At 30.6% G+C, this 18,370-nt stretch overlaps 1 protein-coding gene across 1 annotated transcript; it reads left to right on the top strand.

Moving 5' to 3' along the window:
* Window positions 1–13: 13 nt before the first annotated feature.
* Window positions 14–16,812, top strand: LOC148612482 (guanine nucleotide-binding protein-like 1). Its single transcript, XM_088593963.1, has 13 exons — window positions 14–151; window positions 4,089–4,287; window positions 5,373–5,460; window positions 6,208–6,327; window positions 9,246–9,386; window positions 11,246–11,453; window positions 12,198–12,296; window positions 12,802–12,972; window positions 13,534–13,586; window positions 14,340–14,465; window positions 15,102–15,252; window positions 15,902–16,042; window positions 16,589–16,812. Exons 1-13 carry the CDS (start codon window positions 67–69, stop codon window positions 16,792–16,794), a joined length of 1,788 nt encoding a protein of 595 aa, XP_088450089.1. The 5' UTR covers window positions 14–66; the 3' UTR covers window positions 16,795–16,812.
* The last annotated feature ends 1,558 nt before the right edge of the window (window positions 16,813–18,370 follow it).

Here is an 18,370-nt window from a genome sequence, read left to right as displayed (position 1 = left end):
CTGCCATTCCAAAGGGCGATAACTCTGACAAGAAATATTGCGCAACAGAAGATCTTTTTGAATTGAATGAATACCATGCCTCGGAGAAAACCTTACAGTGGAAAACAGAAGAAGGTGCAGTTGCAGGAAAGAAAGAAACGAAAACAAAGTGGTAGAATTTAGTTGTTTTAGCCATTTATTTATCATGACATGTTTACAAAGGTTAATATAGTTTTATGGTTAGTATTTTTTTCTCTTGTACTTGTAGTCTTGACTTTGAGACTTGATGTGGTTACTTTATGCTTCACAATAGTGACCAAGCAAAATAAGAATTATGCCTCCAAATCGGCATAATTATTTGGACTAACGAGCACCATGAGTTTCACATACATAAAATTTCATTTTACCCTCACCAGCAGCTCCAATTTTAATGTTTAATAATTTGTACATTTCCAGAACAAAATCAGTTCTTCCTGAAAGCCACAAATATTTCACACATTCTCATTTTCGGTGTGATGTCACGTTTTAATTTGATTTTTAAATTGAAGGAATTGAAATTGACCAGAAGCCGATCAGAACTACCAAGTCCATATGCTGAGATGAAAAAAATAATATTTTTCAATCGTAGATATCTTCGTATATGTGTATACTGGGGTATCCCCATTCCATTGGTCAAAATAATATTCTTCCGATCGAGTTACCGATTTGACCAGACGACGCTATTATTCATAAAAATAAAATTTAGACATTCTACTTTCCACTTCTGTAAATTATGTTATGTGCATGTCTTTAATTATTACACCAGTTACTGAAAATCGAATGTCATTCATCTGCCATTATTGTTGTACCCCAAATCCGTGCATTTCCGGTTCAGAGATTAAACAAGTATGGGGAGCCATATAGGATACAATACATTTCCACAAAATAAATAGAAATATGCTAGTATTGGATTTATTGGAAAAAAATTTAGCACTGGACAAAAATAACTTCATAGAATCTATTTTTTAGTCTATTTAAAGAGAAATATTTATATGTGAGAATTTAAACACTTCATTATTTAAGGCAAATTATTTCAATTCCTATTCAAATAGTCATTTGATTGAAATTGATTAAGAAATGAAATCATTTAGAATATTTTAGATTACTTAAAACTGATATACATGTACTAGGTGATCTCAATCATTAGATTATTGAAACTTGCTAATTTTTAATTGATAAATATTTCAATATTCTTATATAAGTATTTCATATACCATTTTTGTGCAACTTATTTTTCATTTTATATAATTCTAACTTAAATTAAATCATTTATACATTTGAACAACTTTAATAAAATCAACAGCATAAAAAAAAACTGTAAAACAAAAAAAATATCCATTCTGTACTGCATTGAAGGCAGATTTCTAAGCATCAGGATGATACTGTTTTTTCTTCATTTTTTTATATATCTGTAAATAATAAAAAAAAAAATATCTCAAATTAGCTTAAATTTGTTCATTGTGAAAATTTTCTAGTGTTAAATACTGCTTAACTATTAATTTCCATTGAATTTTTCTAAGCAGAATGCTTTTAAGATGAGGGAAAATATGTTTGATATTTTAATTTGTCATATCCTCAGAAAATGTTCATTTTTTTGTTAATCTGGCTTTCCATAGTTAATTTGTATGACACATGACATATTTTGGTCACATGATTGTTGTTTGGGAAGCTTTATTAATGGCAGATGATAAATCAATATCGATTGATTGGTTTCATACGTATTTTCTACATTTCTAAAAGGGATTAAATAATATGGCATATAGAGGTTTTGGAAAAGTTGGAAATACTCTATGTTGGGCTTAAAACTTGAAAATTACCTGGAATACTGGCAGTTTGATCTTTGTTGTTGTTTTCATGAAACAGGCCCGGTTCAGTATCAACAACCCCTGACCTCTGACCCAAGCATGTGCAATCAGTTCCGTACAAAAAGGGATATTAATAATACATTAGAACTAGGTATACATTGGAAAGAGGGTACAGCAGTATATACAAGTTTTGGTATTAAAAATGCAAATTACACATATCTGTTCAAAAGATTGTTTAAACAAAGAATTTTTACCAACAATAAGACAACTGTGACAGATTTTGAATAAATTTTTCAGGGTTCTATGCATGTTAACCAAAGGCACATTTGAAGCACAAATTTGTGTAATACATGTATTTATAACCATATCCAATATTTAAAAAAATTATGGACGAAATATACTGTGGCCAAGATAACTATGGCCGAAGTGACTATGGCTGATGTGGTAGTGTGGCTGAATTGACTTGCATCTTTAGAAAAGCTATATAATACTTTGATAAGGATGATATGATCAAAGCTATATTTTGTCAGAGGTGGGTTAGGTTCTTGAACAGCCAGAGGAATAAACAGCAGAGAAAGATACATACATTTCCTAAACTTTTTTTAAACCACATTTATTTCTTTTTGAAATTAGAAAAAAATAGAAAAGACCTCAAGATTATCAGGGAATATTAACTTGTTTTTTTTCTGAGACACAATCTTTAATTCTTTTATCAAACATTTTTATTTGCTTGGTTAAAGAAAGTGTTAAAATTTGACAGTTAGGACAGTCAATTTTTGTTACTTCTAGGATTGACTTTTATTTATGATCACATCTGTCATTGTTGTCCATAGCCAACATGGTTTTCATGTGGTGATTTGAGTATTAGTTGGTTGATCTTAATAAAATTTTATTACAAGGTTCAAAACCATTCAAGGAAAGATCATATGATTTTGGGGGTAATGGCCCAAACTGTTTTAGAATTAAGGTCCAAAAAGTGACCTAAAACAAGCATTTCGTAGAAGTTAACTATATACAAGCCAATTAAGGAATGTTTATGATATTGTTCTATAGTGTTGTCAAATCAGTTAAAAGTATCAATTTATTATCCTTTATTATTGGTTAGTAGTAACCAACCAACTATTGATTGTAATTGGTTGTTCTACATGCATATACTATGCTAAAACTGATTACAGTTTGAGCAAAACTATTAAATTTGCATATTTCTGAATGATGTCCTCATTTGTGATCTATAGCTAGAACTTTGGTGTTAAAGAAGAAGAAAAAAAAATAATGCCCAAAAGTTTGAAAAACATGAAAAGTGAACAGTCATTTTGTCAAACAATCAGTTAATGAAAATCTCAATGAATTGATCACATCTAGAAAGAAAACAAACCAAGACTTTGATCAATCATCAGAAGACCACTATTGTCCCTAAATATTCGATAGCACAATAGTCAGACTTGGTTTGATTTTGGAAGTAAACACTTGAACTTTTCAGAAATTAGGGGCCAAAAGAGGTGGCCAGAAACATGCATTTTCCTGATGTACAGACAATATTAACTTGACTCTCAGTCAATGGTGAATGGATCTCTTTGAAATTGTATTACAAGTGCCTTACCGCTACAGGAAAGCCGGGATTAATTTTTTTGGTTAGGACTTGAACCATGCAGGAATTATGGGCCAAAAGATGGCCTGAAACCAGCATTCTTATTATGTTCATACAATAATGAGTAACAGTGAATGGATTTCACAAAAAATTACTACAAGGTGCCATATCATAAAAGGAAGACTGGGATTGTAAAGTGTAAGGTTTTTGAAAATCTTTTGTTCATCAAGGAAATTTGTTTCTTTAGCTGAAATTGGTTTTTAATTGAGTACATTGTATAATCAATAGTCTGTTACTGTAGTTTGTTAATGTTAATGCAAATTAATTTTGGTTAGGTTTAAAAGTTAGGAAAAAGATCAAATGGAACAAAATTTGTATGTGTGTTTGAAGTTGGATCAGAAGTATGGATTGAAATCAGGTTTATAAATATTAGGAAAAAAGCAGTTCTTGATATCAAATATGAAAAATACAAATGTATGATCACAATTTTATTTTACATCATGTAATCTTTTGAATTTTGTTCACGCTACAATTTCATAAAAAAACCTCCAGTGCTGACAGCACTTTGATTATCAAATTTTATCAATTTAGGAGGAATGTGAATGAAGAAATTTAAACCTAGAATTGTATAATTGTGTTAACCTAAATACTTATCAGTCATGTCCTATTTATTTCAGCATCAGTATCTTCAACAGAAGGAAATGACTCAGAAAATGATGACTCAAAGCAGGATGACTCAGCGTCTAATTCTAAGTTTGGTCTTGTGGAGGAAAAACTACTAGCATCTAATGATAAAGAGTCAGAACCTCATATAAGTGATAAATTATCAATAAATCAACAACCTGTAGAATCTACCAAACCTTTCAATCCCAACAGGTTTGTCTATGGGATTTTAATCTGAGATACTACAGGCATGTACATGTAATGTTATGATGCTGTTGTGAATATGGTGTCATCGTCCAGTGTTTATAAACATTTGATGTCCCAACAATAACTTCAGAAAAAACTGAAATTGATTTCTTTGAAATTGTACCAGAAAGTGCCATACCACAAAAAGAAATTGGACTGATTTGGGGATTGTGACTGGTCAAATTCTTGTCAGTGCTAAATGTTTAATCACAGTTTAAATACAGAGCTGTATCAAGCTCGAATCGTGTGTCGATATTTGCCCCAACTGATGTGTTCAGGGTTCAACTTTTGTGGTTGTACCCTGCAAATAATTTATTTTACTAGTTAACATTAGTTTTAAACATGTAAACTAATTCAGTAAAGATACATAGCCACTCTGATTTGTATGTATAACATTTATTTCACCTAGAATTATTTATGTAATGGTTTATGTTTTTTTATTTTCAAATTTATGAAAAGAAGGGAAAGAGTTGTTTGAATTTTGCATTATATGTAATAAAAACTAAAAATAAACATATTGTCTCTTAAGTGAATCATGCATGGTAATGATTAATTACTAAATCTGTGTTAATGTCCATTTTAAGAACTTTCCATATTTGGAAAATACCAGTAGCTAAACTGTGCTGCCTAAATATAGGTATTGTAAGTTATGTTCTAGTTTAAAACATATGGACAAGACTTAATACGCAAGGTATATTTAGACATCATATATTTTCAGGATCTTTTCTTTTGAAAAAAAAATTTGAATCAAACAACTGATTAAAAAAATGCAATAGGTACATGAAAAGATCAAAGTATTTTACTTTATTTTATCCCTTTCTTATTTATTTTTTCAAATCATTGATATTCTAAAAAGTAAACTCTGAACTTTTAACTCTAGGATCAACAAATTCCACTTTCTTTGAAAAGTCCTTCCTTTCCTTTAAAATTTCACATGGTCATGAAACAAGATTTGCAAGCCTTTAGAGTTTGTTCAGTCATTTCCTTGTTTGTTAGTGTTTTTCATATAATTATATGGGGTTAAAATAATTTTTGTTATGATTTCTTTATAGATACCAGTTACAGTTTTTACAAGAATCGAATTCAGAATTAAAAAGAAAGAGGGAATTAGGAAGACAAGTTCTGAAACCGTTACCAGAGGTAGTTTAAATGATGTTGGTTAGTTGGAGAAGTTCGAAAATCATCACCATTAAAAAGGAATAGTTTTTTTTTCAAACTTCAAAACTTTTGGGGAAATACACTGCACTGTTGAAATTACAGAAAATGTAAAAAAAAAGTTAGGGTTATAAGAGAGGTAAAAAACATTCAACTCATTTTGTAGAAACAATGTTAATTTACCTAGTGTTACCTAGTGGTTCTACAAATTTTAGACCTGTAAAATTTAGAGTACCCCACTATTTGTCAAATTAATTGTGCAGTGGAAATTTGTCTTTAGAATAGGATTGGCTGTTCATAAAATAGTGGTAGATCCAATCGGGATTTATTTTCTTATTGTCAGTCATCATAACCCTGATCAGCCGATTGCTCTTTTGAGATTATTGACCTGCCACAATACATACCTTACCTGTTTAGACAGCAATTAATATCTTTTATCAGATTTATGGGTCTTCTAATCAAAGAAATGAGATTGAAACATGAGTTTAGGGATTTGAATTCAGAGTTTTATGGGTAATTTTGGGGTTTTGGGACAAATTTGACCTGAAAAATCGTGTTAGCAGGACAAATGGTCAAAATCCTAAAATCACACTTAAATCATGTAAATTAGGAGATATGGTTGTCTCCTTTCAAATGCTCCTTTGTAACTAATGCCAATATTTTCTGTGTCATGGGAAGGTTAAGTGATTCAGCACTGTGATAATGCATTTTTCAATATATTATATCACACAGATTGAACTAGATGTCTCAGATGATCAAGATGAACCATATATAGATATTGCAAAAAGACCACCGTGGAAGTATAGTATGTCTACCAAGGAGTTAGAAAGAACAGAGAATAAATACTTTAGGGTATGTGTAATTAAAACTGGATTAGATGAAAAAGAGAAATGATTAAATGCAGCCAACTTAAATTGTAAAGAAATTATGCATTACAGCATCCCTTCTTTTGGTGTGCCATTCAAAACAACATTATTTGTTATTGTCTCTTTTGTCTATATTTTAGCTCAGTGGGCATATAAATGCTTACTGAAATCATTTTACAATAATTTTACCCACTTTTTTTTAAGTGTGCCCGTATGATTTGATTAAAGTGCTCTCTTTTCTAAAATAGTGCCCCTCAGTCCTAATTTACTAGTTTAATCATTGTTAACAGGGGCAGATACAGAAATGTTTTATAAAGAGGGGGTTCCAAACTATTATTATACCTTCACTCATCTGAATGAACAAACAGGAAAAGTTACAGAGCTCTCGTACTTTGGTTTGATCCTTGCCAGGGCATATTAGAATCACTGTGCACATCATGCAAGACAGATTTTTTTCCCTCCTGCAAAAAAAAAATAAATTCAATGCTGTTCATTCCATAAATAGTGACAGCTGAACAAAATACACCCTTGTTTCATCATTAGTTTGATAAAGTAGTGTATTTCCTACAGAAACATAGCCCTAATACATAAAAAACTGTAAAATTTGCTTCTATTATCCATTTCTTGCTATTGGCCTAGGGAAATTAGGTAATGAAAAACACATATTTTAAACTAAAATGCATTTTTTTTTCTGGTAAAGGATAAAATCAGCATTCTAACTACACAATATGATTGTGCGGTGTATGTTTACAAATAAAAATACTTACATGAATCTTTTGAGAAGGTTATTTTCAAATCAAGTGTTCAAATACATATGGCTGTGGTGATGCGGCAGGGCACAGTTGTTCAGTCAAACCTCTAAAACCTGGCAATTGACATCTATTCTTGATTGCTTATACCTATATAAGACAGAATATTGTATTTATTACATGAAAAAAATCACATATTGCCACCATATTACCAAAATACATGGAATTCATATGTTTTATGCTATGAAAATTAAGCTTCAGACTGAGTTACGGACAATTCAAGGTTTACAGGAAGAAATATGACTAAAGTATGATAAAAAATTGTTATTCCAGACTTGTCATAAATAAACTACAATATTTATCGTAACAGTAATTTGAACCAAATCTTTTCAAAAACATGGTCAACACGAATGAATCTGATATTAAGTGACGATATGAAAGGGGAAATAACTGTTTTTCTCAAAATCCTCAAGAATTGCAAAAAAAACATTATTTTTAGAAAAATATCAATTGATAGGAGTTAAGTTAGTGATTCTTACATTCAGATATACATAATAAGAGTGCACCTACATTGGGAACTTCAAGTCATGCAGGTGTAAGTGTGTGTTTACGCCATGAAGCGGTGTCCGCAGAAAGTTATTCAGTTATTTTTTTACCACAGTAACACACTTATTTCTGTCATTTTTGTGTCTCAAGTTTTAACTTAGTGATACCATGTAAAAACATATTACAAGTATCAAGATGTTGTATTTCATGTGTTGAAAAATTGAAAAACACCATTCAGGTATATGGAAAACAGTAGTATTTATTTTTCCATAGCCGACAATACTAACCTTTCAAGTTTTTCAGTAATTTATTATTAAAAGTAGGACTCAAAAACCATTTTTTGTTGTAGTACTTTCATTCAGAGATAAAAAAATCACCATGGGAATAGAGGTTGACCATCTTTTTTTTTCAACCACCATCAAAAGTTTGAAGGCACCGGAAGTTTCGCATTTTTCTGGTTCCGCATTCATTTGTGATATGAAGTCTTTTTAAAATTTCATAAACTTTAAATTTTGTAGGATAAAAAAGATAAACTTAATTTTTGTTAAATTTTTAATCCTTTAAGAATCTGAGAGAGAAAAATCATCATTACAAACTTTGTCAGTGCACCAATCTGTCCTTTCAAAGTTCTACTTCCTTTCCTCTGAATAGGGTACACGATTGGTCAACCTAATGCTGGGAAGTAAATATTACTGTTTTCCCTATAACCTCCCAACCACAAACAAAGTTAGGGGGATATACAGGTTGAACTCTGTCTGTCTGTCCAAACTATTTCCTGAGCTGCTTGCAGCATTGTTATGAAATTTTAAGGATGTAATGTAACTACATGGAGATGTGCATATTATCAGGAATTTATGATTGGATGAAAATTGTAGAAATGACAGCTGTTGAACTTTTATTCAGCAAAACTATAGTCTCATGTATTGTCCGCCACTCTCCCACAACAACTTGTAGGATCATTATGAAATTTTAATGGCTGTTAAATTCCATATTTGGATGTGCATATTGTCAGGAATTTATGTTTAAAGTAAATAAGCACTCATATTCTGTCATTGTGTGGTCCGAAAAAATAGTACTGATTGCAGTTTGGAGTTGGGTGCTCATTTGCTTTTTTTATTTTGTATGTATGATTTTAGTTACTTTATGTTCTTTGTTGTGTATGTCTGTTTTCCATGTCTGGTCTTTGTCCCTGGATTACATTCTTTTGATTACTGCTATAACTTTGGTTCCCTCGATTACTCTTTTAGAAATTGTAGCGAAGTGCTTAGTTTATCACCCATAAAAATTATGTCCAGTATGAATCATGTATCCACATTTTCCCTCAAATGTACAGGGTTTAAGAGGATGCAGGGGGTATTAGTCCAGTTGTGGGCAATGTATAGTTGTATTTACTGTAAAGGTATTAATTTTTGGGGTTTCTAATTTTCATGGATCCTGTAACATGAACATATTTGTGGGTATCAATTTTTGTGGTTTGAATAAATGAATGGCATTATATTTTTGTTAAAAATAATTTTGGGTACTATTTTTCATGTTTTCTTGTCCACCTAAAAAATTAATATGTTTACAGTATTTTATCATTTTAATTTTTACAATCCTTTTTCTTCAGGAATATGTAGATAACATCTTTGCCAACTTTGACCACAATGAGCTGAGTTATTTTGAATTGAATCTTGAGACATGGAGACAACTGTGGAGAGTTTTAGAAATGTCAGACATTATTTTAATGATAGTGGACATCAGATATCCTGTAAGGTTTTAAATGTTTAGCTTTCTTTCAATTTTTTGCCATCTTGCATTCGTGCAAAATAGTTTACAGAATGGTAAATGTTGATCAGGGGGGGTGGGGAAAATATTTTAGTAACATTTTTTCTCAGCAACTATTTATCACAGCCAATAGATATTTTGTACGCAACTTCATATGGAGTCCCATATTGAGGATGCTATTTCAGGATTGTCACACTTCTTCCTGTGTACCAACTTATTTTGTGGTATATTTTACGGCAACCTGTTGTATTGCCCTTACTGAATTTTCTTTGTGTGAACAGAAATGCTTTAGAACATACCTTGTTAGTTGTAAATGAGGATAATACTTGACTTTAAAATTATCAAGGTTGAACTGCCTCTAAAAGTAGCTCATATTCACTTATACAATATAGAAAAAAGGAAATGTCTCTGACAGTAACAATTTGATTTTTGATGAGACATACTGTTTCATTTTCTTAAAACTTTGCAGATCTTATCTAACGTATAATAACAGCACTATCATTTAAACTTTTTTTTTCATTTCAAAACAGTATTCTGCTTTTTTATGTGGCTGCAAAACATTTGCGGTCATATTTTGGTATGTTGCTGTCATTGTCCATGTGGTTGTTATGCTAGTCATCATCGTCATCATTTGTAGACATTTGGTATTTGTACAGTAACTTGAATATTAGTTGGTTGATCTTTATAAAATTTTAAAACAAGGTCTCAAACCACAAAAGAAAGGTTGGTAATAATTTTGGGGGTTAATGCCCCAGCTGTTTTAGAATTAGGTGCTAAAAGGTGCCTGAAACAAGCATCTTCATAGAATACAACTATTAAACTCCAATAAAAGCATAGGGATGTCTTTGATATTGTTTCACAATATTCTATTCTGCAGTGGTCAGACTTTGATAGATTTTTAACTTTTCAGAAATTAGGGTCATAAAGGGAGGCCAGAAACATGCATTTTCCTGATGTCAAGATAGTAAATTGTTTATATTTGGTCTGATTTAGAAACTTTTTATATTGGATACCTTATGACAATACCTTCCTGTACCTTTCAATCAGATTTCAGATATCTCTTACAGTGTTTGAGTTATAAGGGGTCAGCAGGGCCACACCCCATAATATCAACTTTTTAATTTTAGTTTAGATTTCAGAATTTTTTTTATTGGTTTCCTTATGAAAAACCCTGCCTGTATATGGCAATCAGATTTCAGATATCTCTAACTGCTATGGTGTAACAAGGGGTCAAATGAGCCACACACCCAAAAATATTGACTTTAAATTTTGGTCTGATTTTGAAAAAAATTAATTGAATTTCAAATTTTGTGCTCAATTGTGTCCAAACCAGTTATTGTGTCCATTATGAATTATATGTTCCTATGCTTAAGTGTATCAAAAACTGATATTGTGTCCATATTTGCCAAAACTGGTCAGGGTTCGACAACTGCAATCCTATCATGCTGCACTCTGTGAAGCTATTTCATTTAGGATTTTCCTGTTGCAGCTCTTCTTATGAGAATGGATATGGTGAGTATGCCAAAGCAACAACCCTACTGGGATGAAAAATTTCAGCACAAGGCCTACCATGTGTCTTGTTTTGTATCAAATTGACCAGTGCTCAACACTTCCCATTGCAGATTTTTGTTTTTTATGTCAGTTTAGTGAAATTATGCCTGGAACCAAACTTGATGGGCAGGGTTATAAATTGGATGAATACATAATAATAATAATAATAATAATAATAATAATAATAATAATGAAAAAAAAAACAAGAAGGAAGGAGTTTTAATGCATTTTTGCTCTTGAACATGTATAAATTCTGGAATTAATTTAGATGGAAGCTTCTTTTTATTTCAGCTACTTCATTTTTCACCAGCATTATATCACCATGTTGTGTCAGAGCTAGGCAAACATGCAATCTTAGTGTTGAACAAAGTAGATGTGGTACCACCAGAATTAGTGATAGCTTGGAAGGAATACTTTCTATCTAAATACCCTGATATCCATGTAGCTTGTTTTACCTCCTACCCTAAAGATGCTGTTACAAACAGAAAACCAGGGAAAGGTAATTTTACTAATGCTACTTCTTTTTTATTATCTTAAGCAGGTGAGAGTGGGGAGGGTATCAATCCCCCAAATGTTGTAAAAGGTAACATTATCGTAAAGGTTTGTTTAATTTTATGCAACATTTTAGCAAAAATTCAGCAAATATGTATTATAAAAAAAACACACGGGAAGGAAATATGCATTGTAGTTGGAGGAAATAATTCCAATTTCGGTGAATAAAAAACTTTCAACATCTGATAAGTGTAAAGATTCTACAGACTGAAATGTTCTTGTGTATATTTTTAATGAGAGTTATATCTGAACTCAGCATTCCATTTGTAAACAGGTATGTTTTTGCACCAATATAATAATATAATTAAAATCATTATGTTCTAGGATTTTAAAATGTTAGGTTTCAATGGGAAGACTTCAAATGAAATATAATTTGACTACAATTAAAGTTTGCTTTTCATGCTTAATAACTTCTTTCAGAAATTCAAGTTTTCTACTTGCCAAAGGGAAAATGGAACATGACAGGAAAGTGGAATCTTAGAACACTGTCTAACATATTGCAGTAATTTACTGTGATAAATGAACTAAGGAGGGAATATGGTAGATAGTGTGCCAGACAAATTCATTGTAATATCTTAAAATTTGGCACTAAATTACTGTAAAAGTTTGAATTTGAGGAGAGGAATTGTGAGATGAAAGTGTTCCATGCTATTTCAATTTTATGTATCTAACTTTATTATTTTAATTTAAGAGAGCAAAAGAAGAAGAAAGAGAAAAGGTGGGAGGTTTACATCAAACTTAGGAGCTTATGAACTTCTAGAGATCTGTGAAAAAATTGTTCATAATAATGGTATGTATGGCTTAGTACTGATATTAGGAATTTGTTGTCCTTTACATGATGGTAGCTCTTCTATGATGCTCTTTAACTAACTTCATTATTGAAACTTTGCAATATTGCAAGGCTTGTGAGATGCTTTAGGATAAGACCGGAAAGTGCTACCTACAAAACCATGGGGAGATTAAAATTACTCGGGCATTGTAAGCTTGTACGATAAACCTACAACTACTAAAAATGGTTCGTGATAAATCTACGATGTAAAAACTTATTGGTTGGGCAGGTTACTGTTAAGTATCATGTCTTTAATATGTGAACATTCCTGGTGAAAAGCATTCCTAGACATTTCATAGAAAGAAAATTTATTTTTTGAATAATTAAAGTCACAATGCATTGCTTTAACACTGATAAATCAACATTCTGCCAGCTTGTAATAATAAAATGTTTATTTTACTTAATAAATAGTGTTTTATTTTAAATACTGCACAATTAGTCATTTATATTATTATTTTTGAAATAGTTGATCTTTCATCATGGAGGCATAAGATTGAATCTGAAAGTTTATGTATCAATGAGGAGGCTGCAAGAGAGGAAATTCTTGTTGAAGAGACATCCATTGGGGAGACAGTGGCTGGGGCTCCCACTTCTACAGAAAAATATAAAAATGGCATTTTAACAATAGGTTGTATTGGTAAGATGATTTTTTTCTCAATAACCTTTAATTTGCTCTAGGAAAATGACAATACTCATTTACACTGTTACACATATTTGTGACTCAAACAATAAGGTTTTCAGTATAGGAGATACTACCAGCCTGCTATTACTGAAAACCACATAATTTTCATGAACAATTTATTTTTTGCTAATTCCAAGGTCAAGAAAAAATTTCCAAAATAAACTGCTGTGAATAAGACCTTTGTTATGGATACATGTTAAACAGAATGCTGGTAGCAAAATTGAATAGTAGGGAAATGACATTAATATCCTGTAACACAAAAATAAGTATCTCAGAATATATTGGTTTATATTATGGATATATGATTTAGAGTACAAGATTGTGCAGTTATAGGTTGAAATCCAACTAAAGCATTTGGCCTTAAAATAACAAGTTTCTGATAAACCATTCAGTAACCTCTGTTTGGATATTACTTAAAAAAATCAGTGAAAAATTATTTTTTAACTTAAAAAACAACATTTATTAATGTTTTTTTTTTTTTTTTTTTTCAAAAGTTATTTTTCCCCTTCTTTACAGGCTACCCGAATGTTGGCAAATCATCCTTACTTAATGGATTAAAAGGCACAAAGGTACATGTATAACTTATTAATAAAACATATCTATTCCCATTATTACTAATACCATTCTTAATTAATGATAATTGACATCACTTTGTGTGATGTATTATGGATGATGTCTACATATGGATGTGTTATGATAGTAAAATTAATTGTGATGACATTGTTTTTTTTTTTTTTTATTAGATAACATAGAAGATTGAGTTTGTCATATCTTAATTATATTTATTCTTCATTTCTAGTTTATACTGAGTTTCATGTAAACTTTACCTTTATTTTTTACCCTACCGTAGCACTACCTATATAAAAAGCATATTTTTCTATTACTTTAGGTAACATATGTTTTCATGTAATAAAAACACATAGATCATACACATGGATCATAAACATACATAAGTGTATGTAGCATGAAAACATATATTTCATTTTTTCCTGTGCATCATTTGAGTATGTTGGTTTCTTTAAAAAAATGACATTTAGTGTTGAGTATTACCTCATAGCTTCACCAACCACATAAATAGTGATATTCTAGTGAAAAGTACTCACTCAAATAACTTTAAATGTGAACATGGCTCTGTTCCTATACATATTGCGTCATGCTTTTTACACAGATCATTTATCTGTTAAAAATTTTGATTATTGAGAATTCATTTCCTGTTATGTTCTTTTTAAAAATACTTCTATAAATTAACCACTTATAAAAGTGACTTCAGTTTCTATGTTGTAAGTATATGGTATAATAGTTCTGTTCAATATTGATTCTAGGTTGTCAGTGTATCTCGTACACCAGGTCATACCAAACACTTCCAGACTATATACCTGACTAAAACTGTTAAACTGTGTGATTGTCCAGGTCTTGTCTTCCCATCGAAAGTGGATAAGGCTCTACAGGTAGGTATTGTATTTCATATTCCAAAAAATATCAAATTAACACACAAGACTGGAGAAAAAAAGATAGAAAAACAGGATTATCTTTTTAGTGTTCCTATAGAAAACCACGGATTGAATTAAAGAAATTTTTCCACTAATTTGATTTAGCAAGTACTGACAATTTACACTAGCTGAATTAAAGTTTCTTGTGTTATTTCTGAACTGAACTTATAAAACATATAGAATTCCACAAGCAAATTTAACTAAGTGTAAATAATTTCTACCAACAAAATTGAATTTTAACTTGCATTTAGCAAGTATTTTCCCTTAAGTACAATCCCTGAAAACTTGAGTAAGTGTGTCATGAATTCAGGAATGTTCTTTTGTTACATGATCGCAATATTTTTTTGGTGTCAATAATGGTATCACCCTGTTGGTGTCCATCAACATTAATTAGTTTATCTATAAAAACTTGAGTAAAACTTATCCGATCTTTTTTGCTAGCTATAGGAGCTAAAATTGTACCAGTTAAAAAACTTTCACTGTTAAACTGCTTTCTTTTGGCAAACTTGTATTTACTTTATCATATACTAGTACTTACAGGAAGTTACATTGTAATCGACCAGTGCTTGCCAGAATTTACTTTGTTGTTAACAGGTGATTGCGGGAATGTATCCAATATCTCAAATCAGGGAACCATTCAGTGCAGTACGATATCTATCTGAGAGGATTAATGTAGTTAATATATTACACCTACAACATCCTGACCCAGGATCAAAGGAATGGTCTCCATATGATATCTGTGAAGGTATGTTGTTGTTATTATGGACTTAACTTGTTAGGAATTAGAGGTAAAAATAAACATTTTCTTAAACCTGGTATAAATTTCCTATTTCTTAAGTCTGATTGCAATTTTTTTAGTCTTCTGATTATTTTCATTCTACTTAAAAACTTATGCTATGTTAAATAACTATTTTTCACAATCTAAATTCATTGTATATCAAGATTGAATGTTGTTTCTATATAATTCCCTATTTGTTCTGGTGTTTACTTCAGTGATAATGTCTAGGTACTCCCTTCAAGGCATTTTCTGGTAATCATTAATAAAACTTGAAGAGAAATTCTATAAGATACAAGTTTCATTGAACTGCCAATTTTAGAAGTTGTTCCTAAGAGTTAAATGAGATCTATGTATTTGATAAACATTATCAATATTTTCTTATTGAAACTTTTTTATATGCCATTATGAAGTATGTATCATGGTTAACATTTCTGTCTGTTTGTCTGTCCACAGGATATATTAAAAAAAAATGCTTGGAGGAATTTGTAGATTTTTGGGTACAGTGTTTGTCATGATTTTATGTTAATTTTTTTTTTCATATTTTATCAATTTTTGTTGTGTTTTAGAGTTATCACACTTAAAAAAAGCAGATGTTTATTATATTATATTTTCTTAGCATGGGCATTGAAGAGGGGCTTACTAACGGCAAAGGCGGGTCGACCTGATATAAATAGATCCTCCAATATGATTATGAGAATGGGTCTTGATGGACGACTCTGTTTGGCCACCAGACCTTCTGGATTTACAAAGAATAGAGGTAATGGTTGATAAATTTTCCTGAGAGTTAAAAAAAGTCACTACATTTATTAATATGAACAAATAGGGCTTATTCCTTGCCATTACAAAAATGTAGAAGGCAATTTGGTCAATAATGACAAAAAAAAAAAAACAATTATTTATGGCGACTTTTTCATCCCTGATAAATCTCCAATATTAAGGGGAGACTCCCACACAAAGAAAAATTTAAAATGTCCCACTTAAAAAAATGGAAGATGTTCTGAAGGTTTTTGGTTGAAATTACTAAATTTTCTGTAAAAAATACACTGCACTAAATGATTGGTTTTTCCCAAAAAAGTTTGTTTTTACGTAAAAATTTCCCACATGAGACAGTGTCAATGGGAGAAAATCTCCCACATAAACTGTCCTAAACAGATTTGCTTGTGAGCTGACTTCTTAATTGTTCAAAGTATTATGATTTAAATTATATTCCTGAACTGAACGTTAATATAGATGGTACGATACCTTTTTTTGAGTTTTTTTTTTAAACCCTTTACTTTAAATTTACTTGCTTTAACTTTTTTAGATGTATGGAGGACACATAGAGATACAGCAGCTTTAAAAGAAAAATTAGCAAAGTATGTTCTTCCTGAGGAAGAGTCATCTCAGGAAGATAGTGATGTTGACTTTGATTATGAAAAAGATGAAAATGAAGAAGAAAATTCATCTGAGGAGGAAGTTGATTATGAAATGACTAGCAAGAATCCATATGCAATTTTAGCTGATGATTAATTAAATTATTATTTTATTTATGGTTGTTGATGAAATTATTAGTTTTTTATATTACATTTTTTTGAAGGAGCAGTAAGCTGTGTTATGGACTAACCTGTGATATGTCAGTAAAATCCTTTGTACAAGTCTTTTAAACTTAATAGCAATGATAAATACAGGTTCTCACCAAGAAAACATAACATGAATTAAAGAACCAAGCAAGCCATAAGCTATTAATCTCTAAATAAAAATAAATAATATGCTTTTTAATCAGCTATAAAGTTTTTGTTTGGTTTATAAATGCATGCACTATTTTTATCTGTATTTTCGGGTGTCTGTAGACATAGTTTTCATATCTTTTTGGATGTCTGTAGACAATTAGTTTTTTATGTCTTTTTGGCTGTCTGTAGATACTTGGTTTTCATGGGTTTTTTTGTGTGTCAGTAGACAAACATTGTACTTTTTTTTTTATCAATATTCACTTGAAGTATCCATATTATGGACCACTCTCCCTATTTATCAAATTGTGATTGTAGACCTTCTGAGTTGGAAAACAAAACAATGTCATCATCATAAAATAATGTGCTGAGAGAATATTCTTCTTCCAAAGTAATACCATATGCTAGAGAACTTTTTCCAGGTATGAGGTCTTTAGCGAAGAGTGCAAATAGTGTAGGTACTCAACTGTCTCCTTTCTGTACTCCTTTCTTTACCAAAAACCAATCAGTTAATTGTTTGTTTATCCTTATACAACTTAGATCGAAATACATGTTTTTAATTACTTGGAGACATTGTCCGTTCACATTGTATACTACAAGTTTTTCCTACAGAAATATGTTATTGACAGAGTTGAACGTCTGAAAAATCCACATAACAGAGGAATGTGTTTTTTTTTCAACATTTTTTCGATTTCTCAAGACTACAATTAAGGAGTGCATGTGATCAATACAAGAACGAAACTTTCGAAATCCATTTTGTTCTTTGTGTAAAATTTGCTCCCGATTCAAGAATGACACTAGTCCAGTATTCAATATAGAGTTTAAATAGTTCAGCAGCAATGGACATTAAGCAGATACTTTGGTATCCATAGGAGAGTTTGCCAATCTCATTAGTGATGTCATATTCACTAATTTTGCATATCATTAAGTATCAAATTGGTTGGCAAATATACAATTTACAATTTCATGATTAGAATCCCAATTTTCAAAACTTAATAGCTTTGTAATTTTATATCCAATTTTGGTTCTGTAAAATGTTTCATTTAGATAAAAGAATTCATATTTTGTATGTGAATTCATAACTCTTTCACTTGAAAAATAAATTTGACATGATATTTATATGTAAACCTTAATTTTCATAGAACATTATTTTTAAATTTTTATGCTCATATGGTCTCATTACTGAATATTTATTTAAAAATTCCATGGATAAAAAGAGTTTTATTGGCAGTGTAGGGAACCAAAATAATTTTTCAGTTATCTTAAAAGATGGAAACGTTATGATCATTTAAAGTTGATACCCCATGCCACTTGATGGATTTTTTGACAACCAAATCCAAATCACAGGTAAGTGATGACATCACGAAGAACTCTCTTAC

This window comes from Perna viridis, chromosome 7 (assembly GCF_037379345.1).
Source record: "Perna viridis isolate PV_CMFRI_1.1 ecotype Kerala chromosome 7, ASM3737934v1, whole genome shotgun sequence".
Lineage (NCBI taxonomy): Eukaryota > Metazoa > Mollusca > Bivalvia > Mytilida > Mytilidae > Perna > Perna viridis.
This window is presented reverse-complemented; position numbering and strand designations above follow the sequence as displayed.